Source organism: Miniopterus natalensis, chromosome X (assembly GCF_054644295.1).
Source record: "Miniopterus natalensis isolate mMinNat1 chromosome X, mMinNat1.hap1, whole genome shotgun sequence".
Classification (NCBI taxonomy): Eukaryota; Metazoa; Chordata; class Mammalia; order Chiroptera; family Miniopteridae; genus Miniopterus; species Miniopterus natalensis.
The window spans coordinates 13841880-13866253 of record NC_142103.1 but is presented as its reverse complement, the minus strand read 5'-3'; the positions used below and the strand labels follow the sequence as shown (position 1 = coordinate 13866253).

At 39.9% G+C, this 24374-nt stretch overlaps 1 protein-coding gene and 1 non-coding gene across 3 annotated transcripts; one reads left to right on the top strand and one right to left on the bottom strand.

The window, feature by feature from the left end:
• Nucleotides 1-23988, top strand: SH2D1A (SH2 domain containing 1A). Of its 2 annotated transcripts, none has more exons than XM_016197073.2 (4): nucleotides 1-137; nucleotides 17134-17197; nucleotides 22373-22505; nucleotides 23951-23988. In XM_016197073.2, exons 1-4 carry the CDS (start codon nucleotides 1-3, stop codon nucleotides 23986-23988), a joined length of 372 nt encoding a protein of 123 aa, XP_016052559.1. The 2 variants fall into 2 exon arrangements, with proteins under 2 accessions (XP_016052559.1, XP_016052558.1); XM_016197072.2 differs by having other exon boundaries at nucleotides 22373-22514.
• On the bottom strand, nucleotides 8556-8673 carry LOC148090406 (U5 spliceosomal RNA). Its single transcript, XR_015713752.1, has one exon. It is a non-coding gene; the product is annotated as a U5 spliceosomal RNA (small nuclear RNA).
• Nucleotides 23989-24374: the final 386 nt, after the last annotated feature.

The following is a 24374-nucleotide window of genomic DNA, read 5'->3' as shown; positions in this document are numbered from 1 at the left end:
ATGGATGCGGTGACTGTGTATCATGGCAAAATCAGCCGGCAGACGGGGGAGAAGCTCCTGCTCGAGGCCGGTCTGGACGGCAGCTATTTGCTGAGGGACAGCGAGAGTGTCCCAGGCGCCTACTGCCTGTGTGTGCTGTGAGTATGTCGTGGCTTGCGGGGGGGGGGGGGGGGACACACGGGCAGTGGGCATGTGTGGCGGGGACAGGCAATGCGCTTCCTCAGGTCCAGCCCAGGGCCGTGGTGGACCACACTTTGGCTTAGACCCCTCACTGCGGATTTCACTTCCTGGGCCTCCTGATCTCCGTAAAGGCCCCCCCAGGACCTTTGGGGGAGCCGTTTTGAGCGGGGAAACGCGCAGTCTGGTATTTCCCTCTGCTCAGAGAAAGAGCCAGCCTCCCGATGGACGCTTTCCCTTCTGACCTCTAGCAGAGGCCGGCAAGGGGGAGCCCTGGGATGGTGGGGTGGCCAGATTTGGGGCCATCAGCTTCTCAGAGCAGGAAAAGCTTCTCTCCAACTTTCTTTAAATGCATTTGGCGGTTTCATTCCAAAAGAAGACCATTACATTCAGGGAGAGGAAGCAGACTAAGAAACGAAATCCATTCCTTTGAGAGAGCAATGGCAGTTTCATAGGATGCCAAGAGGGGATGTTTGTGACTAGAACTGCCTCTCTGGATCTGCTTATTCAGCTTCTTTTAGAAGACCTGGGCCTGGGGCAGGACCCCTTCTTGATCAAAGCTAGGACAGACAATAGCTGTAAAGGACCTGGAGGGAAAGCACCCTTGCTATGAATCAGCTTTGCCCTTCACCTAGGCATGTCTCTGTCTAATGCCCCATTTTGAATCAGTTGCAACTTCGTCTTTGCTCCAGGGCTCCAGAGCCTTGCGGATCTGAGACCTAATCTTGTGCTACTCCAGTGCTAGGCTTGTCACTTCAGCAAGTTAATCTCTCAGTCCCTCAGCTTTCTTATCCATAAAATGGGTACAATAATGCTACCTACCGGAGAGAATTGTGAGAATTAAATGCCATAATGCAAGTAAAACATTGAGCACTAGACCTGAGACATAGTCAATATTTTGTAAACGTAAGCTATTGTTACTATTATATATGTTTTTTTTACTCAATTTCTTTCAGTACCCGTGGGGCATTTCTAAGGAAGTACGTAGCTCAATTACTTTTTGTCAGCAGGATAAAAACACCCATGAAAATGCCAGCTCTGCACAGTAGGTTCTAGACAGAAACAGAATGAGGGAAAATGCTTGGTAGTAATTTCGGTACCTAATGATGCACTGCAAGGTTTTCAAGTACCTCCTGGGTCAGTGCAGAAAGATTATACCAAAGTTAGTGATAGAGGATTTTCATTGTTTGTTGGTTTGTTTATTTGTTTATTTATTGAATGGTCAAACCATGTCTGTGGCAACTCTCAGGCCACACCAGATGCATTTATCATAAAAGCTTCAAAGGAAATACTCGGAAGCAATTCAATCTCTTGGGCTCAGACCTTTATGTTTTGCTTATATTATTGTTTTTCCCAAGCGGAAACTGGGGAAGGCCAATGAAAGACAAGTAGTATTCTTAGGCCCTGCTCTTATCAAAAGAAGATAGAAGAGTGAGTGGACCAAGAAAGGGACTTCTTTAAGAAGCTGACATAAGGAGCCTCTAACTTAGAGGTAAAAAATAAGGTACAAAGAAAGCCTGGGCAGAGGAGAGAGAGCAGGGGACAGTGTGCGGCAAGATGTGCCAAAGGTTCCAACCACACTGGCCTCTTTGTTGTTTCTTAAGCTTGCCGAGCGTGCTCCCCACCTAGGGTCTTTGCACGTATTGTTACTTCTGCCTCTTGACTACCCAATCGAAAACAAGTGCCTTCTCCTGTCCCTGTTACACTGTATCTCTTTATTTTTCTTCACGGAGCTTTAAACAACCTGGCATTTTTTGTTTACTTATTTATTGTTGGATTCTTCTGCTAAACTAGAAACTTCCATGAAGGTAGAGACATTGTCTCCTGCACCAGGAACACAACCTGGCATGTAAAAGGCATTATGAGGCACATAATAAACATGCAATTTATAGTTCTGAATGAATGAATGAACTGTCAAAGCAAATACTGTTCTTTACTGCATAGAACTTCGGCGCCGTATCAGGAGGCCGGCATGTGGAGCTCTGGGGCAGTCGCTCAACTTGCTTGGGTCCTGGTTTCCATATTAGTAAACCAGGAATAGTAATGTTTTCCATGCCTTCTGCATAAGGTTGCTGTTTGTAAAACACACAAGAGACAAGGACAACTTTAGCCTTCGGCCCATGTAGGCCAGGGTCACATAAAGAATTAAGCGAGTAGGGACTTCTCAAACATTTAAATTTTCACCCCAACTGAATCTTGCATAAATACAGTTTTTATGACTTGGTTTTCCATGCAAACCTTACACAGTAGCAGAAAATAGTAGGCAAATTGGGAGTCCCCTTAGCTTCTTTTGATGGGCACCCTGGGGCCTCCAAGTCTGACAGGGTGACTGCGAGGCTGTGCTGCAGAGGGAAGACACAAGGATACATTGTCTTTTATTAGAGTTTCTCAACTTTTTTGAGCCAAGGGTCCTTTTTGCTAAGCATAAACCTTTCATCCCCCCCATTTTAGTACTATGCTGTAGTAACAAAGTCACATTTCATTTGGAAATAAACCATGTTCTCAACGTGTACGCTTATGATGTGCAGTAGAAATAGCCATGTAAATGGTGTTATATACATATGAACAAGAAAGTATAGCTAACATTCAGTGATTGTAGCGTTTGCTCAGAATAGTTTCTCATTCTGTTTACTCCCATTGTCCAAGAGGGGTTGGTTGAGTTTTAGTTTCTCTGTTTTTATTGTAGGAATACAACATTGCACATGCCCTCAGACTGTAAACTGTGCTTTAAAACTATGCTTGCTCCTTTCCCCAGTTCAGAACTCCCAGCCATGGCCTTTAGATATGTCCTTTCCCCCTCTTTAGTTTTGGAAAACTGAATCTCATAAAGTACTAAAGAAGTTTTCTATTTATAGGATTGCTCACCTACATTTAAAGTGAGTTGTTCTTTAACTATTTTCAATAAATAAATCTAGATTTTAGTACAGCAAGTCTATTAAAAATAGTTCCTAATATCTATTCATATTACAGAAAATTTGAAAATGGGAATGAGGGAAAAACCATCTATAGTTTTATAACCTAAAGGCAATTATTACTAGAAATTAAGTTGATTTTCTTCTACATTTTAATTTAAAATTGCTTTATAAACACAAATGTGCTCTTATAATAATTGTATTCTGATGAGTTTTCCACTTAATGTGAAAAAAACACCCATTCCTACATAATGTTTTTACAAATGATTTTAAAACATTATTTTTTTGTAAATATATCTTTATTGATTTCAGAGAGAGGAAGGGAGAGGAGGAGAGAGAGAAACATCAATGATGAGAGTCATTGATCGGCTGCCTCCCGCACACCCCCAACTGGGGTTCGAGCCCGCAACCTGGGCCTGTGCTCTGACCAGGAATCGAACTGTGATCTCCTGGATCCTAGGTCAATGCTCAACCGCTGAGTCACACCTGGGTAGGAAAACATTATTTTTAATGGCTGCATGATAGTCTAGCCAGTGACTGTACTATATTGTCTGTAATCAGTCATCTATTTTTAAACATTAGGATAATTCCATTTTTGCTATTATAAATTCCATTATGATTCTTATTTCAGTCCATAAAGTTTTCTTTGTATTTGTGAATACTTCTGTAGAATAAATTTTAAAGATGTGCAATTTCTAAGTCAGAAAACATGAACAGTTTAGGATTCTTGATGTATACACCATCACCAAATATTTTTTCCTAAATGATTCTTCCAGTTCATATAGATGCTCACCAGGAATGCATGAGAGTGTCCATTTCACCACACCTCCCTAGAAACAGAAATTCTTTTTCTAAAAAAATTCTCCTTGAAATTTGGTGTTTCATTCTTTATTTCATATTTTTTTGATTAGTGACTGAGTGTCTTTTATATGGTTGGTAAGCTACTGTAGTTTCTTGTTCATGAATTGGCTCTTTGTTTACTTTACCCATTTGACCGTTTGAATCTTACTATTTTTCTTAACACATTATGGGCTTTTATATACTTATCCTTGATCTGTTGAAAGTATTTTTTCTCAGTTTGGTGTTTGCCATTAGTTTTCCTTGACACACAAAAAAATTAACATTTTTAGTATCAAATGTGTCACTCATTTTCTTTGTGTTTGATTTCTTTCTTTGCTTCCCAGCTTACATAGTTCTTTCTCTTCCAGAGATGTCATGAAGCTACACTTCAATTTTTGTTTTAAATTTGTGGTTTGGTTAGTTTATATTTAACTTTTAAATTCCTTTTAGAATTTTATTTTAATGTGGAGAAAAGATCTAATTTGATTTTGTTTTGAAAAAGCTAACAATTGTCCCAACATAATTTATAAATAGAACTCCCATTCCCCACTGATTTATTAGCCTCATTTACCACATATTAAATTCTTACATATAACAATTACTGTTTGCATCTATCTATTTGGCTCAATTGGTCTACTTATTCCTATATTACCAGTGCTATAGCTTTGTGGGGGCAGAAAAAGAAACTTTCCTTCTACGCTTGTAAGTTCTTCTGCCTGGACTATAATCAAATTAATATGAGAAAGATTAAGAGAACAAAATGACCAAATTTATTATATATGTACATATGAGCTTCCATAAGAACATGAGACCTGAGGACATGTTGGGCAGTTGAGGCTTACATGCTCCTTCTGGAGGAAGGAGAGGAGGGCAGGGGTCTGGGACTTCAAAGGGAAAGTAGGCGATTCCCAGGTAGATGAGAAAGAGCAAACATGTGGGGAACAATTTCTTGCTGGGCCACCCAGGATTAATATGACATGGAGGGGATTCTAACAGACAGACTTGCTTGGATCCTGCCTGTTGGCCACAGTTAGTTCATATGTACTAAAGTGAATGTGCTAAGGTTCCCTTCTTCTTCTTCTTTTTTTTAATGCTCACCTGAGGATATTTTTTCCATTGCTTTTTTTCAGAGAGTGGAAGGGAGAGAGAGAGAGAGAGAGAAACATTGATGTGAGAGAGACACATCAATTGGTTGCCTCCCGCACTTACCCCGACCAGGGCCGGGAATCAAACCTGCAACCACGGTACATGCCCTTGGCCAGAATTGAACCTGGGACCCTTCAGCCTGCAGGCTGATGCTCTAACCGCTGAGCTGAACTGACTATGGTTAAAGTTCCCTTCTTGAAGCAGTTTTTTCTATCTGAATACCCTTCGGCAGATAAGGAGGAGGTAAAAAGAAAACTAACCTCTTGAGTTTGTTGGGTTTTCGTTTTGGCGCATGGCAGGATGGCCCTTTCTGAGGAGACTCCTTTTGGACTCCTATAGTATCATAATGTTTTGGACTCCTACAGTATCATAAAAATTATTTGCTGCTCTTGCACCGGCTGGTGTTGCTCAGTGGTTAGAACATGGGCCCACACACCAAAGGGCCATGGGTTCGTTTCCTAGTCAAGAGCATGTGCCTGGGTTGCAGGCTCAATCCCCAATCCTGCATGCAGGAGGCAACCAATTGATGTGTCTCTTTCACGTCGATGTTTCTTTCTCTCGCCCCCTCCCTCCCTCCTATCCACCCTCTCTAAAAATCAATGAAAAAAATATCCTTGGGTGAGGATCAACAACAACACAAAATAATTATTTGCTATTCATATCTGTTGTTATTCAAGATGAAACCTAGAATAATCTTGTTAAATTAAAAAAATCCCATTGCGGTTACATTAAACTCATTAATAAATTGAGGAGGAACTGCCATCTTTAAAGAATTTAATCTTCCCACCCCAAAACGTGACATTTATTACTTTTTTCATTTACATCTGTCAAAAAAGGTTTGTAGCCTTCTTCCTGTAGGTCTTGCACATTTTTGTTAAGTTTATTTCTAGTTATCACGTGTATGAATGTGTGCGATTCTTTTGCTTCTATTGTAAATGGCATCTTTTCCCACTATGTTTTCTGTTGCATAGGAAAACTATTTATGTGTTTTTCTTTTATTCACCCAGTATACAAAATGCTCTGATTAATGCAGCTTTTCTTTTATTTCATTCTTTTTGGTTTTCAAGGTCAAACAAGTTTATTTTCACTAAGGTGCATATGAGCTCTCCCCTCCCCTCCCCTCCCCTCCCCTCCCCTCCCCTCCCCTCCCCTCCCCTCCCCTCCCCTCCCCTCCCCTCCCCTCCCCTCCCCTCCCCTCCCCTCCCTCTTCTCTCTCCTCTCTTCTCCCACTCAAGGTAGAGAGCCATTGGGAAAGTCCTAACTGCCCACTGGGATGGTCTGATAGTGATAAGGGAAAATCTAATTTAAGCTATTTAAAATACTTAGTTTGAAGAAATAGTTTATTTCCATCATCAGCATCCTTCTGTACATACCTGACTTTGTTTGCTACTTACCTGATAGAAGACTGGAAAGAAGAAACGCTGTTATATTCTTTAGCTTCAAGGACACACAATGAAGCCATTTAACATATATCGTTAGATAAAAAGATAATTATCTTCCTGCCCCTTAAGATTTAAAGGATGCCTGGGAATAACGTGCCTGTCAAACAGTTTCACTGGAGAAACTGGGGGGGGGGGGGGGAGCAGTGATGAAATAAAATTCCAACGTATCAGTTGTGACAGAGAGGAACAGTGAGGCAAAGAACTCCAAAGAATGAGAAATTAAAACTTACCTTGCAGTGTTTGAATACAGCTGGGTATGTGTTTTGGTGTCACCGCCGGCATTAGTTTGGATTATCTGAGCACAATCCATTACTGGCAGAGCAAGCCTGAAGGCCAACAAGAAACGGACAATTCACAGGCCAGTAAATCGAGGGCTGACTCTGGTTGACAATCTAAAATTGAAGATGTCATTTAGCTTAAGGAAAGGGGATGTCTGGGTTGACTTCTTTCGGGTTCTCCCCTCCTGGCCTCCTCCCTTCGCCTCCTCCTTCTCCCTCCTCCTCAATGTATATCTCCAGCCTAAAGCTTAAGCAGACTTTCCCCCTTTCTGAGCACTGTGTTTTTGGATTCACCTAAAGACCAATTTAATTCATTCCCTCTGATATAAGAGAGAGCCCAGATGTTCCAGCTGGATTCTCTGGGTGTGCATTCCAACTCTGGCCTTTAAGGAGCTCTTTTTCCTTGGGCAAGTTACTTAAACTTACTCAGTTTCTCAGGCTCCTGATCTGTGAAAAGAGGGATGGTACTTACCTTACAAGGTTGTTTACGAGGATTATTGCATGAGTTAATATCTGTAAAGTTAACATGTAGTGGATATTTGTTACTACAAATAAAAGATCTATAAATAATTGCGATACAAAGTTAGACCATCATAAGAGTACATAAATAAAATGTTATGTGGCAGTTCAAGACAAGAAGAGATTATATTTATTGTGACTCATCAAAACTGGTATTACATAGTTCTACCATCAGACTTGAAGCTGAATGACTTTTGACAGTTCCGAAAATTCAAATTCACTCTCTCTTTTTTCAAAAATCCTCAGCGAAGATATTTTTTCTATTGCTTTTTACAGAGAGAGTGGAAGGGGGAGAGACAGAGAAAGAGAGAGAAATATCGATGTGAAGGACACATCACTTGGTGGCTTCCCACACACGCCCTGACCTGGGCTGGGGATCGAGCCTACAACCAAGGTACATGCCCTTGGGCGAAATTGAGCCCGAGACCCTTCGGTCCACGGGCTGATGCTCTAACCACTGAGCAAACCAGCTAGGGCTCAAATTCACTCTTAAAGAATGGTATTGGGCCATAAGAAATTCAGAAACTTCTTGAATCAGAGTGTCGTCTCAATAATGATGCCTATGTATAGGATACTGTTCCTTTGGATATACAAGTTCTGAAAAATTTGTTAAACAATTAGTGACATTTAATTATGTCTTGAACTTTGCAGATAGCATTAGTTTGTATAGACACAGCATGGATATTAGCTTGCTTTATCTGCAGCGTCATGAAGAAGTCAGATATAGCTAAACTTTTTCTTTTGTGTAGCCCTTGAAGTGGTATAAACAAGGAATTGATGTGGTTTTCTCTGTTCTAAGTCAAGATCTGTCCCCTGAACTGACCCCTTGAGAAAATAAGAAATAAGTCAGGTTGCTTTCTTCTAACCAGGCATGTTTTTAAGGGTTGGGGACCCCTTTTGAGGGGGGAGGGAAGGCAAATTTTAATATCAGCAGGGACTGAACCAACATATCCTTTGTAATCATTGACATGCAAAATATTACTTAAGAAAAATAAATGGCAACACAAAAAACTCTGTTTTCCACCAATTATTCCTTTTCTAGATTTTTTTTTCATGATGAAATTTAAATTCCAAACTTAACAACAAGTCTGAAAGAAGGTTTGATGGAGGAACACGGTGAAGATTACACTACATTCTTGGTTTGTTTGTATTAATGGAGGGAGTCACAGGAAAGATAATCCTAAAAGGGATGTAAAAGCTTTTGAAAATGAATGATGTTTTTCTGATCTGTGATTTGCATAGGCTAGATTTGTAAAGCTCCAAATGGTAATTTTGCTTCTTTTTTTTTTTTGTTTCTCTCCACCGAAATCTTTAGTAAAAGGCAAAAGATTTATATGATCTGAAGGAAAACCAGAGTATGCCTCTTTTTTTAAAAAAAAATCTATCTTTATTGATTTTAGAGAGAGGAAAGGAGAGGAAGAGAGAGAGAGAGAAACAGCAATGATGGGAGAGTCATTGATCTGCCGCCTCCTGCAGGCCCCTGACTGGGGATGGAGCCCGCAACCCGGGCCTGTGCCCTGACCGGGAATCGAACCCCGATCACCTGGATCCTGGGTCGATGCTCAACTGCTGAGCCACGCCCGGCCGGGCTGCCTCTTTTTCTTTAAAAAAAGTTATGTGTTACTTATGTAACTTTATAGAGAAAATTAACACACAAAGATACATTTATATTAGTTTAAATTTACTTCCAGTTTATACACATAGGGGAACAGACAGTTTTGCACTGTTGTGATCAGATGTTGTCTCCTTGTGTCCACTCTTTTTCACGTACTATCATTTTATATCAACATAGTCCATGTGCTTACAATTTTTTGAAAAATATAGCACTCTAATACCTTTGAATTTCGGTATAATTTTGAACCATTGTTTCTGCTACCATTTCCTTATTTTGAGCAAGGTCACTAGGTCAAAAATACATACAATTGTATAGCTCTTGTTATAATTTGGCCAATTTCTTTGCTAGAATAGTGACTTTTCAGTGCACGGGGAGAGAGTATGTATAGTTCGAAAACATCATATTCAATATTTTAGTTGAATTTTATATCACAAAGTTAACGTCTCATCATAAAAGCTACGGAAAGCAAAACTATGAAATCTTGTTGGGGAAGAGGGAGTAAATGCCTCAGATACACTGCTCTGTGAGCTGAACCAATTGAAAAAGGCTTCAGTTTATATTGAAATAAAGTTGCATCCTTAATGCGCAGACTGAGGGCCTCTGGGGAGATGACCCAGCAGTGACCTGGGTGAGTGAAAGAAGCCATCAGTATTCCCAATGAGGGGTGGGTATTCTCTTTGCGTGTTGGTCACTTGAATGTTCTTAGAGAAATCCTGGAAATCTTGTTGACATGCAGATTCTGATTCAGCAGGTCTGGGGTGGGGCCTGAGATTCTGCCTTCCTAACAAGCTCCCAGGTGATGCCGATGGTCTCACCCTGGGAATGTAATTTGAATCGCGCAGTTTTAGGTCTCTTCCATCCACCACACCTGACATCGAGAGTTGACTATAGGGGATCCCTACTGGGTCAGTTACTTCAGCAACTTGAACGGGGAAGAGATAAACTGCTGGCTTATTGGAAGGGTGAAAGAATTTTGCTCATTCAAAAATTTGAGGGGTTGGGGAGTAGGAAATTGTTAATATTAGATGGGTTAATCATGAGAAGTTTTATGTGTCACTGACATCAGGTTGTTCAGAGACTGAAGGAGGTAGGGACTTTTGAAGTGGTACTCAGGTTCCTGCTGCTTAACTGAAAGTGAGATAAGATCAGATTCGTTAAGAAACAATTTTCAAAACAGACTCATTTATTTTGACTAAAGGAGGCTGAATGAGAGTAGAGAGATTCATTGTATTTTTTAGAGACCCATTGTTTTAGAAAGTGGAAAACCAGTTACTTAGAATTTTGCTTTCATTATTGCTGAGATTTTAAATAATGTCTTTCCATGTCACTTTTAATGGTACTGAATTATTGCTATGAATCGATTCCCAGAGGGAAAATAGAATTAAGAGCCTATTTCCCTGCGTCTATCTCTATTTTGCTGTGTGACTTTAAGAAAACCATTTCAAGCCTTGCGTTTGAGTTCCTTGTTGAGTGCTTACTGAAATCAGTGGGCTTTGAGGTAGATTTCAATTGCTTAAAAAAACAAAGGATTTTAACAATGTAACATTTAATATTTATTTGGCATATTATACATATGTATACAGTATATCGACCTATTTTATATACCATCTAAATATTCTGGCAAACCTTCATAACAAAAATGAAACATTTCCTAAAATCATACCAGCAATTAAATTGATCTTTTTTTGTTTTGTTTTTGGTTGTTGTTGTTTTTACAAATTGAATGAACCTGATTAGAGTGTGTGTTTTTTTGTCCTTTAAGTAATCAATGCTGATGGATATTGATTAAATATATAGTAATTTAATCCACATACTAAAAGACTTAGTTCTAAAGAGGGTTAATGGTTAATGAAGTCAGTTACTCAAGGATGATCCTCTGTGTAGAATGCTTTAGAATCATCTGTTTTTTTAAAGTTTACACAGACTTGTTTTTATCTGAATTCAGCATGTATTCTAACCAAAGGCCTATATTGACCCAAATTTGTGCTTAAGAATAATAATCAGAAGATATATTAAAATAAAACTTTGTTGATCCAGATTCAGATGCATAATTTGAAATAATTCAGCATGAAGTTTACTTTTGTATGAAGTAAAAATTTATTAGCAAATTAAATAGCATTACTATATATACTAAAATGTAATAAATAAATATGTATCTATTATAGTGTGGGAATTAAGAACTGGCACTCTAGAGTCATATAGGCCTCATTCAAACCTTTCTTTGCTACTTGATCTCTAATGTGGCCTTGGTTACTTAACTTCTTAAAGACTCAGTTTCCTCATCTATAAAATGGATTTTACAATATAAAGCTCATAAGATTGTTGTGGGTTCCAAAAGAGTAATGCATGTACTATGGACTAAATTGTGTCCCCATCAAATCCATATTTTGAAGCCCTACCTTCCAATGTGACTATATTTGGAGATAGGGTATTTAGGAGGTAATTAAGGTTAAATGAAATCATAAGACTGGGGCCCTGATCCAAGAGGATGGGTGGTTTTATAAGAAGAAGAAGAGAAATCTTCTCTCCAAGCATGCACACAAAGAAGAGGTCACATGAGCACACAGCAAAGTGGCTGCCTACAAGCCAAGAGAAGAAGCTTTAGAATGAAACCTATGTTGCTGGTACTTTCATCTTGGACTTCCAGCTTCCAGAACTTTGAGAAAACAATTTTTTTTTGTTTAAGCAATTTTGCTATGGCAGCCTGAGCAGACTAATGCAGGTTTTGGTACCAAGAAGTGCGGTGCTGCTGTAACAAACACCTAAAAATGTAGAAGTAGCTTTGGAATGGGGCAATTGGTAGAGGCTAGAGCAGTTTGGAGGTACATGCTAAGAAAAGCCTTTACTGCCGTGAACATCATGTTGGTAGAGCTATAAACATGAAAGGTCATTCTGGTGAGGTCTCAGATGGGAATAAGGAACATGTTATTGAAAACTGGAAGAAAGGACATCCTTGTTATAAATGGCAAAGAAGTGTTGAGGAAATGCAAGATGGTGGCGGACTGAGTGAAAGCTACACTGACACTCACCTAGGACCAAACTGGAATTACAACTAAAATGTAGAAAAACCACCTTGAATAATCAAATGCAACTGAAGATGAGCTGGGGAGCACCCGCATAACCAAGGAGGAAAAGTGGAGTCTGCAAAGAGACTGGTAGGAAGTGCAGAGGTGTGAGAGGGCTGGCTGGGCTTCCACAGGCAGCAGCTGAAGGCCCAGAGGGATATCTCAGCTGGGGGAGGGTTCCTACTGAGGATTCTGGGGCCTAAACCCCAGGCTGTGCTCCCCAACCTAGAGCACCAGAACTGAGAAAGGTGCCCACATAATGTCTGCCTGTGAAAAGCAGCAGGGTTTCTGTCTGCCAGGGAGAGGTGGTTGGAAATGCGGGCACCCTCTTAAAGGGCCAAGATACAAAATTTCATGTGCAAAATTTCTCTCACCTTGGGCTCCAACAGAGGGAAGGCAGAGTGGACTAAAACAGTGTGAGGAGAATCCAGGTGGGCTGCCTAGGGGAATAGATCTCAGAGGGTACCCGTCTGGACCCTGGTACTGAGTCATTCCCCAATATAGCAGAGGACATCTTTCTCAGGCAGACATTTACCTTCTAAGCAGCTTTTGCCTGGGGGGGAAACAATTGCCTTACCCTGGTGAAAAACCTCTGGCTCCACCCCGTGGAGTTTCTACAGCCTGAGGATCATTAAGAGACTGAATAACAGCCTCTGGGTGCTTTGAGTCTTTGCCTGATTTGCCTCTGAACCCAGGGCTTGGAAAAGCAGACCTTGGTGCACATCTTGGTCCTGTCCCAACACACCCAGCCCCAGCAGAGGAAACCAGAAGCTGTGGAGTGTGGAAAACTTCAAACGGGGTTCTCAAGGCCAGTCACAACAATGTCTAACATTGACCTGCACCCGAGACCATCCAAAAGACTGGGAGTCCTAGCAGATCTACCTAATGCATAGAAACAAACCCAAACAGGCAGCCAAAATGAGGGGACAAAAAAACAAGCCCCAAATGAAAGAACAAGAGAAGTCTCCAGAAAAAGAGCTAAATGAAATGGAGATAAGCAATCTATCAGATATAGAGTTCAGAATACTGATCATAAAGATGCTCAACAGCATGAAAAAAGATATAGAAACTATGAGGGAAATTAAGAATGACATAGTAGAAATTTTAAAAAAATCATTGGAAGGAATGAATAGCAGATTAAGGGATGCTGAGGATCGGATCAGCGAATTAGAAGACAGGGTGGAAAAAAATCACTCAATCAGAGACCCAAAAAGAAAAAAACAATTAAAAAATAGGAGGACAATTTAAGAGAGCTGTGGGACAACATGAAATGTAACAATATTCACATCATAAGAGTGCCAGAAGAGGTCAAAAGTAAGCAAGGGTTAGAGAACCTGTTTGAAGAAATAATGGCAGAAAACTTCCCTAACCTGGTCAAGGAAAAAGTCACACAAGTTCAGGAAGCACAGAGAATCCCAAGCAAGAAGAACCCAAAGAGGCCTACACCCAGACACATCAGAATTAAAATGCCAAAATTCTAAAACAAAGAGAGAATCTTACAGGCAACAAGAGAAAAGCAGGCTGGTACCTACAAAGGAGCCCCCATAAGGCTGTCAGCTGATTTCTCATCAGAAACTCTACAGGCCAGAAGGGAAAGGGATGAAGTATTCAAGGTAATGCAAAACAAGGATCTGAAACCAAGACTACTCTATCCAGCAAGGCTATCATTCAAAATAGATGGTGAAATAAAGAGCTTTCCTGACAAAAAAAAGGCTAAAGGACTTTATCACCACGAAACCAGCATTGCAAGAAATGTTAAAGGGACTGCTGTAATAAGAAGTTGAAATAGAGAGAATGAGAAACATAGGCATAAAGAAATAAACTGGCAATAGATAAGTACCTATCAATAACACCTTAAATATAAATGGATTAAATGCTCCAATCAAAAGACATAGGGTAGCAGAATGGATAAGAAAATAAGACCCAAATGTATGCTGTCTACAAGAGACCCACCTCAGAACAGAAGACTCACACAGGCTGGAAAAAAACCCCACAAAACTTCTGGAGGACTTTAAAGGAGACATCGACAGCAATATAGTCATAGTAGGGGACTTTAACACCCCACTGACTTCACTGGATAGCTCTTTCAGGCAAGAGATCTACAAGGAAACAGTGACTCTAAATGACACACTAGATCGTAGGTATTTAATTGACATTTACAGAACATTCCACTCCAAAGCTGTAGAATATACAATTTCCTTAAGTGCACATGGGACATTCTCAAAGATAGACCACATGTTAGGACACAAAACAAGTCTCTACAAGTTCAAGAAGATTGAAATCATATCAAGCATCTTCTTGTACATTTACACCATGGAATACTATGCAGCTGTAAAAAAGAAGGATCCCTCACCCTTTGGGACAGCATGGTGGGACCTAGAGAGTGTTACGCTAAGTGAAATAAGCCAGTCAGAGAAAGACAAGTGTCACATGATCTTACTCACATGTGGAATCTAATGAACAAAATAAACCAATGAACAAAATAGATCCAGAGGCATAGAAGCATGGAACAGATTGATGAATCTCAAAGGGAAGGTGGGTGTGGGTGGATGGGGAGAGATTAACCTAAGAACTTATATGCATATATGCATAACCAATGGACACAGACAATAGTGGGGTGAAGGCCTGGGTGGAGGGGCATAAGGTAGAGAGAGGATCAATGGGAGAAAAGGGGGGGGGCATTGTAACACTTTCAATAATAAAGAGAAATTTAAAAAAAGAAAATAAATAAATGGCAAAGAACTTAGCTGAACTGTGTTCTAGTCTTTTGTGGAAGGTAGAATTTGCAAATTGGTATTTAGCGGGAGAAATTTCTAAGTGAAATGTTGAAAGAGCGCCTTGGTTCCTCCTGACTGCTTATAGTAAAATGCAAAGGGAGAGAGATGAATTCAAGAAAGAATTAATAAACCGAAAGAAATCAGAACTTAAAGATTTGGAAAATTCTTAGCTTAACCATATGGCAAAACATGAGGAAACTTCTTCTGGAGGGAACACCGAAGGTGTGGCCAGATAAGCACTCCTTAAGGAGATTACCTATGATGTTAACTAGCCAGTTCAGCCAAAGCCAGGAATAGAGTTTGGATCAAAGCCTCAGAAACACTGTCAGTTTGGAACAAAGGGAATAATAGAGGACCACAAAGCAGTTTTGCTGCAAACATGCTTTATCTTTCAAGAAAAGGGAAAAATGGCCATGAGGGGATTCAGAGATCATCAGGAGTACTGCTCCCATCACAGACCCAGTGGGGGGGGGGAGGGAGCAAATCTGCTTCCACCTAGTTTTCAAAGGTGGGATCAGAACCCAACAGAGCTGGGTGGGTAGAGCTATCCCCCCAGAGCTGTGGGGGTGACAGTGCCACCCAGTGTGCCTGGAGGGCAAAGTATTAACCCAAACAACATTATTCTCAAGTATTAAGACCCAATAATGGAATTGGCCTTATGAGGGTTTTGGACTTGCTTAGGACCTGTCACCCTTTTTTCCTTCCTCTTTCTTCCTTTTGGAATAGGGATGTCTGCCCTCTGCCTGTCTCACCATTGTATTTTGGAAACACACAACTCATCTGGTTCCACAGGTTCACAGCTGGACAGGAATTTTGCCTCAAGATGACTCATACTCAGAGTCTCACCCATATCTGATTAGATGATATTTAGATAAAACTTAGGACTTTAGACTTTAGAGTTTGATGCTGGAATGAGTTAAGACTTTGGGGGCTGTTGGGATGGAATGTGGAATGAATGTATTTTGCATGTGAAAAGGATGTGACTTTGGGGGCACCAGTGGTGGAATGCTATGAACTGAATCATGTCGCGAACAAATTCACATGATGAAGCCTGACCCCCAATGTGGATATATTTAGCGATAGGTCTTTAGAATGTATTTAAGGTTAAATGAGGTCATAATGGTGGGGCCCTAATCCAATAAGACTAGTGGCCTTATAAGAAGAAGAGGAAAAGAGAGAGATTGTTGTGTGCATGCACACACACAAAGAAGCAGTCACATGAGCAAACAGCAAGAAGGGGGCTGACTACAAGCCAAGAGAAGAGGCCTCAGAATGAAACCCATGTTGCTGGCACCTTGATCTTGGACTTCCAGCCTGAAGAACTGTGAGAAAAGAAATTTCTTTTGTTTAAGCTACCCAGTCTATGATATTTTGCTATGGCAGCCTGAGCAAACTAATATAGCTTATGAGACTCTTGGTATACAGTAGAAATCAAATATATAGATATATAATATGCATACATACTGAGTAATGAGGGGCAATATTTATCCCATCTGAAAGGACAAGCTGCTTTCAAATACTTAATTAGATCTTAATACTTGAGAATAATGTTGTTTGGGTTGATGTTCTGCCCTCCAGGCACACTGGGTGGCAGGATTCCTTTTAAATTCAAACTACTGTTACTGCTATTTTATATTATTTACCTGGCCGGTGTGGCTCGGTGGTTGAGTGTTGACTCATGAACCAAGAGGTCACCGGTTTGATTCCAGGTCAGGGCACATGCCTGGGTTGTGGGCTCAATTCCCAGTAGGGGGTGTGCAAGAGGCAGCCAATTGATATTTCTCTCTCATCATTGATGCTTTTCTCTCTTTCCTTCTCCCTTCCTCTCTCTCTAAAAAGTCAATAAAAACATTAAAAAATTAAGTAACATAGTAATAGTAATATAGGATTATAGTGTTATATTTATTATATTTATAATTAATATTATTATTACCATTATTTTAAGTGGGCCTGATAGTTCCTTATGCCAGTGAAATATTTTCACCTTAAGGCTCTCTATGTACTTAAAAGTAACAAGACTGCACTTAGTTAAATCTATTTAATAATTCATGGTTTTTACCAGTTGCAACATAGTTGTCTAGTTTGTTTCTGTCTACACTTTCTCTCAACTAGACAAATCTGTAGGAGTGTGAGCTCGCGCAATTTTTTTAAAGGAAAAGATAAAGAAGGCTTACTGGAAGCTGATTAGCTGGATATAATATGCAAGCCAGTTAGATTCCCCAGGTTTTTCTTCCTATGAATTCATGGTGTCATATATGTGTGTCTCAGTATATGTGATAGTTACATGTAATAGTCAAGCTCAAATTGAGAGCATCCACTGTTCTTTTGGAATTTTTCAGTAATGGAGTTTATTCTTTCACAGGTATCAAGGTTACATTTATACATACCGAGTGTCCCAGACAGAAACAGGTTCTTGGAGTGCTGAGGTATAGATCTTTTATTTATTTTTACTTTTGTGGGTATCAGGGAGGTGTTTGAAATCTAGGCTGGGATTATAAAAGAGCTGTCAAATCCTACATTCCCCAAATATTCATCAGATTCAAATCACTAAAGCGGCAAGCCAAAATTGTTCATGGATCATTAAGAAGCCTTTAGAGAATTTTGGTCCCAGTTCTGTTTAACCATCTTTGTATGGAGTGGTCTCACCTTGGGGAAAAGAATTTAAAAAAAAAAGTTGAAGGGTTGTGTCAAACTTTTAGTGCCTGTGTGAAATTTTAGAAAGCATATCAAAAATGTGTTAAGTAATTAAATCAGCAATTATTTAGTGACTGGTACTAATATGAGTGTTGGTTCTATGGGGGATTATTTTCTAAAAGCTTATAATACCCTTGGGGAGATACAACATGAATTAAACAGCAATGTGAGAGCCTGGACTTTGCTGTCCGGTGGATCTGGGCTCCCAGTCGTGTCCCCCCTGCTCCCTTATAGGTCTGTGACCTTGGGCAGGTTACTTAAATTTTCTTTCAAGCAGTTTCTTCATCTGTATAATGAACCTAAAAATAGTCCCTTATTCACAGGGCTCAGTTTAAGATTAAATGAGATAATGCATATAAAGAAAGCTCTTAACCGTAGGACCTAGAACAGAGCCCTCAAAAAGGTGACCTCGCCCAAGTTGCTAACAAAACGATTGTACATAATCAAGTGCTACCTTATTTACCATAGGAGTTCAAAGAAGGGAGAGTTTTTCAAGTGTTAGGGTAACCAGGGCTGCTGTATGTGCGAAGGCAGGACTCCTAGCTGAGCCAAGTGGGAAGGACATGGAGAGGAGGAATGGAGATAGAGGGGACATTGCAGTGGTTTTAAGCTATGCTCTGCAGAATCCTAATGTTCTTCTACCTGGGGGCCTAGGGGTTGCCTGGGGGTTGGTTGCAGAGGCAGAGAAAGACGTAGGCAGGTAGGCCTTTGGCTCGGCAGTTTGTCTTTAATCTGAGCAGTTCTCTTTTATTTTGCTTATTAACTAAACTAGAGCTCTGAGTAAGATTTCATTAGAAAAATGGGTTCTGACGGCTTTGAAAACACTTGAAAGTCACTGTATCATGGCAAGAACTGTCTGTAGAATGAATCTATTTCCACGCACGAGGGTAGTATGTCATATATTACCAATGCAGGGGCCTCTACAACTGAAACTTTTGACCTCAAATGCTTTCTCTGATAGCTGACTTTATTTTTTTTTAAATTTTTATTTTAAATATATCTTTATTGATTTCAGAGAGAGGAAGGGAGAGAGAGAGAGAAACATCCATAATGAGAGAGTCATTGATCGGCTGCCTCCTGCACGCCCCCGACTGGGGATCGAGCCCGCAACCCGGGCCTGTGCCCTGACCGGGAATCGAACCCCGATTGCCGGGATCCTAGGTCGATGCTCAACCGCTGAGCCACACCGGCTGGGCTAGCTGACTCTTTAAAACAGACTGTCTTTATAATGAGAGCATTTCATTGTTAGCTGTTTGAAAACATAAATGCTAATATCAGCCTCTATTAATAACTCAATCATTCTGTGCATTTAAGAAACTCTTAATCTTGCACTTAAAAAATGTGAACACAGTTCTAACTTTTACAAATTCCTCAGTAAACCAGGACGCACAAATTGCAGTCTACAAATGTTTTGAATTACTGAGATGAATTAGGGCAACTTTTCAAACACACTGTTGCTTTATATCAGGATAATTAATATTGCAATATTCATTAGAGGAAAAGCAGTGCCATTTCTAATCAAAGCTATTTATCCTTGTTTATTTTTCAAAATTCTCTGCATCACTGTGGAGATGATTAAGTAAGACATTAAATTTCATTTATTATGAAGAATAGTCGTGCACATATACAGGGTGTCCCCCCAAAATGTATACACACTTTAACAGCTGATAGCCCAATTTTGAAAATGAAATGTAGTATAATAAACATGGCCTTTGCCCTGGCCGGTTTTGCTCAGTGGTTAGAGCGTCAGCCTATGGACTGAAGGCTCCCAGGTTTGATTCTGGCCAAAGGCATGTATTTGGGTTGCAGGCTCGATCCCCGGCTCTGGTCAGGGCATGTTTGGGAGGCAGCAAATCGATGTGTCTGTGTATGTGTCTGTCTGTCTGTCTCTCTCTCCCTTCCACTCTCTGTAAATATCTTCAGGTGAGGATTAAAAAAATAATAAAATAAACACTGCCTTTATAATTATTCAAAGTGTGTGTATACATTTTTTGGAACACCCTATATTTGTATGTAATTTGACCTGCAATAGCTCTTCTCCCTAGAGAAGTAGCCTTCAGCTGCTGGATCTTAAATGATTAGGTTTAGCTAACCTTGTCTTCAAACTTGTTTCCTTTCATTTCAAGTATAACATCATATGCAGATTGTTACATGCTCGTGTTCATGTTGAGGAAGAGAGGACTTATTGAGCATAAATACTGTCTCATATTGTTGTCTGTTTTGACCCTGTTTATATAAAAATATTGTAATTCTCTGCACCAAGTGAGCAGAAGATTGACATGTCTTTCCCAAAGGGAGAACAGTTTTTAAAAACTCTTTGGATTTATTTTTGAAATGCACATTGCATTTTTTTTCTGTCTGCTCAATTTGCCTTCTCTATTGTGTTCTTGCTAAGGTGAATATTAAACTAGTGTGTATTCCCCGAGCTCGTATCAGCTGACTGGAAGAAATTTCTCTAGAGCATAGTGAAGACCAGCTGTGGTCCAAAACGTGTTTCCACGGATAACTTAGAGATGACAGTTCGGGAAATGTGCAAATTTGAATAGCTGGGTTCGGTGACAGGATGGGAGTGGTCAGTAGTACAATTCTTGTGGTAAACATCTTTTCAAAACTGGGTAAATGCCAGATATCTACGCTGCTTTCAGAGCAATGCTCTAGTTCCACACTGCAGGAAAAACCATGGCAGGAGCACTCCATCCTCTGTGCAAAGGTTGTGCAAGAAATCTAGATGAGTCTGAGGTTTGCTTCAAAGAGTGGAATAAAATTGAACCCTGGATCCACTGAATTGTGAAAGACAGCTATTTATGTGAATTTCTAGTTTAAGATAGACTTGCAGGTTTTATTGTTGCCTGGTGTATTAACTTCTGTCGTGACTCAGGCTAAAATTTTGCTAAATTGTAAACTCAGAGAATTCTACATAGTCACCTATCCTTTATGAATATGTGCGCTGCCAGCAGTGCATTGTAATAACTGTACTAACCTCCCCCTGCTGACTTCAGTGCCTTTGGGCTTTTCTGGATATTTGATCATCAGTAGATCAGCAGAGGCTAAATAATTTTACTTATTAACCTAAGCAAAGCACTATAAATGAGGTCAACCATTTGCCAACGAAACATTCATCCCAAATTCAAATTGTTTTTATACACCCACTGCTGTTATTCCTTTCTGTTAGTGTGCATAATCAAGTGCTAACTGCATATAAGTCCCCATAAAAAAGTTGATAAATGGTTTTACAAGCCACAAGAACAGCTAAAAAGATGTGTGGTTTGAAATCTTTCCACACTGGGGGAGTATCTAGTTTCTCTTCTGGTTGGTGACTCGAACTTCATTACGATCTGTTTGGTTTGGTCCTGATCTGAAAGGTGAAAGACGAGGTCCTGGGATCTGGTGGCACTTCTGCCTCTGGCCGTCAGTGGGACCTTGGGCAAGCTGAATTATCTCTTTGTATTTTCGTTTTTTAAATCTGTCAAATGAGAATAACCAAATCAGCCAATAACTGCCAATCTCTGAGGAACCAGCAGGGACAAGAGATGGGAAAGTGCTTTAAAAATGAAAAAAAAAGTGCTCTAAGGAAGATATAAGGAGGCATTTGGGGCCTATCGCCTGCCTTTGCAATGTGGAGATCCTATCCCCTGTAAGAATGACCGTGTAATTTTGGATGCGGTGGAGTTCTGGGAAGGTGTTTTTACCATAGGGATGGAGCTGAGTGCAAGTGTCAGCTGCTGGCTGTGTGAGCCTATGAGCAGAAGCTAATTCAAAGCTCCAAAGAACTTTTCCAGTGCTTTCAATGAAAAATTACTTACCCCGATGTAGGAAATGACTGAGCGTTACTCTGGACAGTGCGCTATTTCAGCTTTTAGTCTAGTTGGCAGAAGTCTGCATGCCAGGCCTCATGTTTTCTCATTAAAAGCTAACAAACAGCTCCCACCTCAAAAATCTTCCAGATGGAATAGCTGAAAAAACAGCTTTCTAAAAAAAAAAACACCAAAAAAACCCACCCAGTCATTGTTCAATTGCTTATAGCAATACTGCTTTATTTCATGTAAAATGACAGCTTTGAGCTGATGCCTAAAGCTTGGCTCATAAGGCTTTGCAGGAAATTGTTATTGATTTCAAGCTGTGTCTCTGCAAGAGAATTGATGTCAGGAAAGGAATACATTTTAATAGTCACTTGCAAATAATGATGTCTTCAACAACAAACAAACAAAAAATAAGGGTGACCTTATATAGTCTTACGTTTTCATGTCATAGACAAAACTTTGTCACAGGGAAGTGTTGATGGAGAGAGTAATTTGGGGGAGGAAACGAAGTTTCCCAAGGAGGCAAAAATTTAATGTGAAGGATGAGGCAGGACATACTGTGAGGTGAGCATATAAGGACCAACTAGCCATGCACTGTGTGTATCATAACAGCCCATTTTAATTTCCTCGTGGCATTTTATATTGTGGAATGATGATGACAGGGAGGGTAAGTGGTGGCGTTTTTTTGTTTGTTTCTTGTTCTTCAGGCTTTTTATTAATGACCTGTAGGCTCTGTGTTTTTTCTGTGTTTAACTGCATCTTCTAGGTTGGTGAATTCGTTGTGGGTAATGGCCTGTGTACCCTTAGAGGTTCAGGATATATGAGGGGTAGCAGGCAGGAAGGGCAAGGCAATGAACAAGAGCTTGTACAAACTAATCCCACCCCTGGGAGAACTGAAATGACAGCTCATTAGCTCCTCTTGCAGGGAAATTCAGCCAACCAAAGGAAGCTCTTCTGGGATGTTGTTTTTCCTCCTTCCTTATGTTTTCAAATATTTGACCAAGTTACACAAATGTTACCTCTCTAAGCATCCCTCACACAGTTTGTAGGGCTTTTTGTGTCATGATGGGGTAGTTGAATAATTTGCTTGGCCTTTTTATTTTCCAGACAGCACCTGGGGTTCATAAAAGATTTTTCCGGAAAATAAAAAATCTCATTTCAGCGTTCCAGAAGCCAGATCAAGGTATTATAATACCTCTGCAGTATCCAGTTGAGAAGTCCTCAGCTAGAAGTACGCAGGGTACCACAGGTATGGTTTATGCTAACTTTTCAAATTTTTATTTTAATTACAGTTGATATACAATATTATATTAGTTTCAGGTGCATGACATAGTGATCCAACATTTATTAACTTATGAAGTCTACTACCCGTGTGACACCATACATAGTTATTCCAATATCTTCGACTGTATTCTCTATGCTGTACTTTTACATCCCCGTAACTTATTTTATAACTGGAACCTTGTACTTCTTAATTCCCTTCCCCTTTTCTTCCCAGACCCCCACCCTACTGTTAACTTTTGTCAGTGAAAGGGGAAGGGACTATTCCTATGCTTTGATTTCAATATGCTGTACTATAAACTTTTATTTTTTAAAAATATGTTTTTATTGATTTCAGAGAGAGCAAGGGAGAGGGAGAGAGAGAGAAACATCAATGATGAGAGTCACTGATCGGCTGCCTCCCGCACGCCCCCTGCTGGGGACCGAGCCCGCAACCCGGGCCTGTGCCCTGCCCGGGAATTGAACCCTGATCTCCTGGTTCATAGGTCCATGCTCAACCACTGAGCCACGCCAGCTGGGCTGTACTAGAAAGTTTTAATGAAACTAACACAAAATAATATTAAATGTAAACTGTAATTGAAAAATAAAAAAGAAATTTTATAGTTAAAAAAATTGTGCAAAAATGTAAAAAATTCTGAGCCCACATTTAACCTCTCTCGTTCCATCTTGTTCTCCCCATTCTCTTTTGTCAATACATAAGTATCATTTCACTTCACTAATTCAGACACAAATAAGGTGCAAGATGGGACAACTCAGAGACTACCTGGGAGTTCTTTACCTTTGCTTAGTAAACTATATTTCCCCTTCAGGGAGGGAAAAACTGATGTTAACCTGGCTCATGTGATTCTGATTTCTGAATTTGTGGTGCCTGAATTAGTGAAATTTTATTGTAGCAAAGGAAATGAAATCAGTAGACTTTGTTATCCCACAGGCGCAAATGGTTACATCTCCTGAGCAAAGCTATTTTAGTGCACGTGTCAAGCTAAAGACCAAATGCTAGCCAACGCTGGCAGCCATCAGCTATGTAATTGTTCACTCCTCCATTGAAAGGGGTTAATCATTTGTTTGGAGTAAGAAGATATGCCTGATTGAAAGAATAAATATTTATGATAAAAGAAAATTAGTTGTTACAGCCCTTTTTTTTTTTGACAGGGACCTGGGCTCAAGCATAAACTGACAATTAGACTCAAATTCAACCAATGAATAGTTGGCTTTTATAATAGAAATGGAAATAGAACTCCAGTTTACAAATTCACTAATTGTTCTTTTCTGCTCAGCAGTCCATTCTTTATAACTCCGTTTTAAATACTAGTTCCTTGAGCTATGTCATTGGGTTGTATCTCTGTGAGCTTTATGCAGTCAGAAGTTTATCTTTTCTTGATTTTTGTTATTAATTTTCTTTAGGGAGAAGAGATCCTGATGTCTTCCTGAAAGCCCCATGAAGAAAAAGAAAAGGCCTTGTACTTTGTTTTCAATAATTTAAATATATGCTAAGTCTTATATATTGTAGATAATACAGTTCAGCGTGCTACAAATGCATTTCTAAAGCCATTATAGTCCTGTAATGGAAGCATCTAACATGATGTTAAAGCCGAAATGGACTCTGCAGATAACGAGGAGCTTTGAAATGGGGATTGGGAAAAAGTAATTCCACTGGTTATTTTCAGTTATTGTATTTACGTATGAGTGGGAAACAATTTAAAGCGTAATGATAGATACTTTATAAAAGATTAATGTTAATTCTTGCCAAATGTAAATAAAAACAATCCTCCGTTTTTCTCGAAAGCACCATTTCTAGTGAAATATCATTTGATAGCTACTGAGTTCT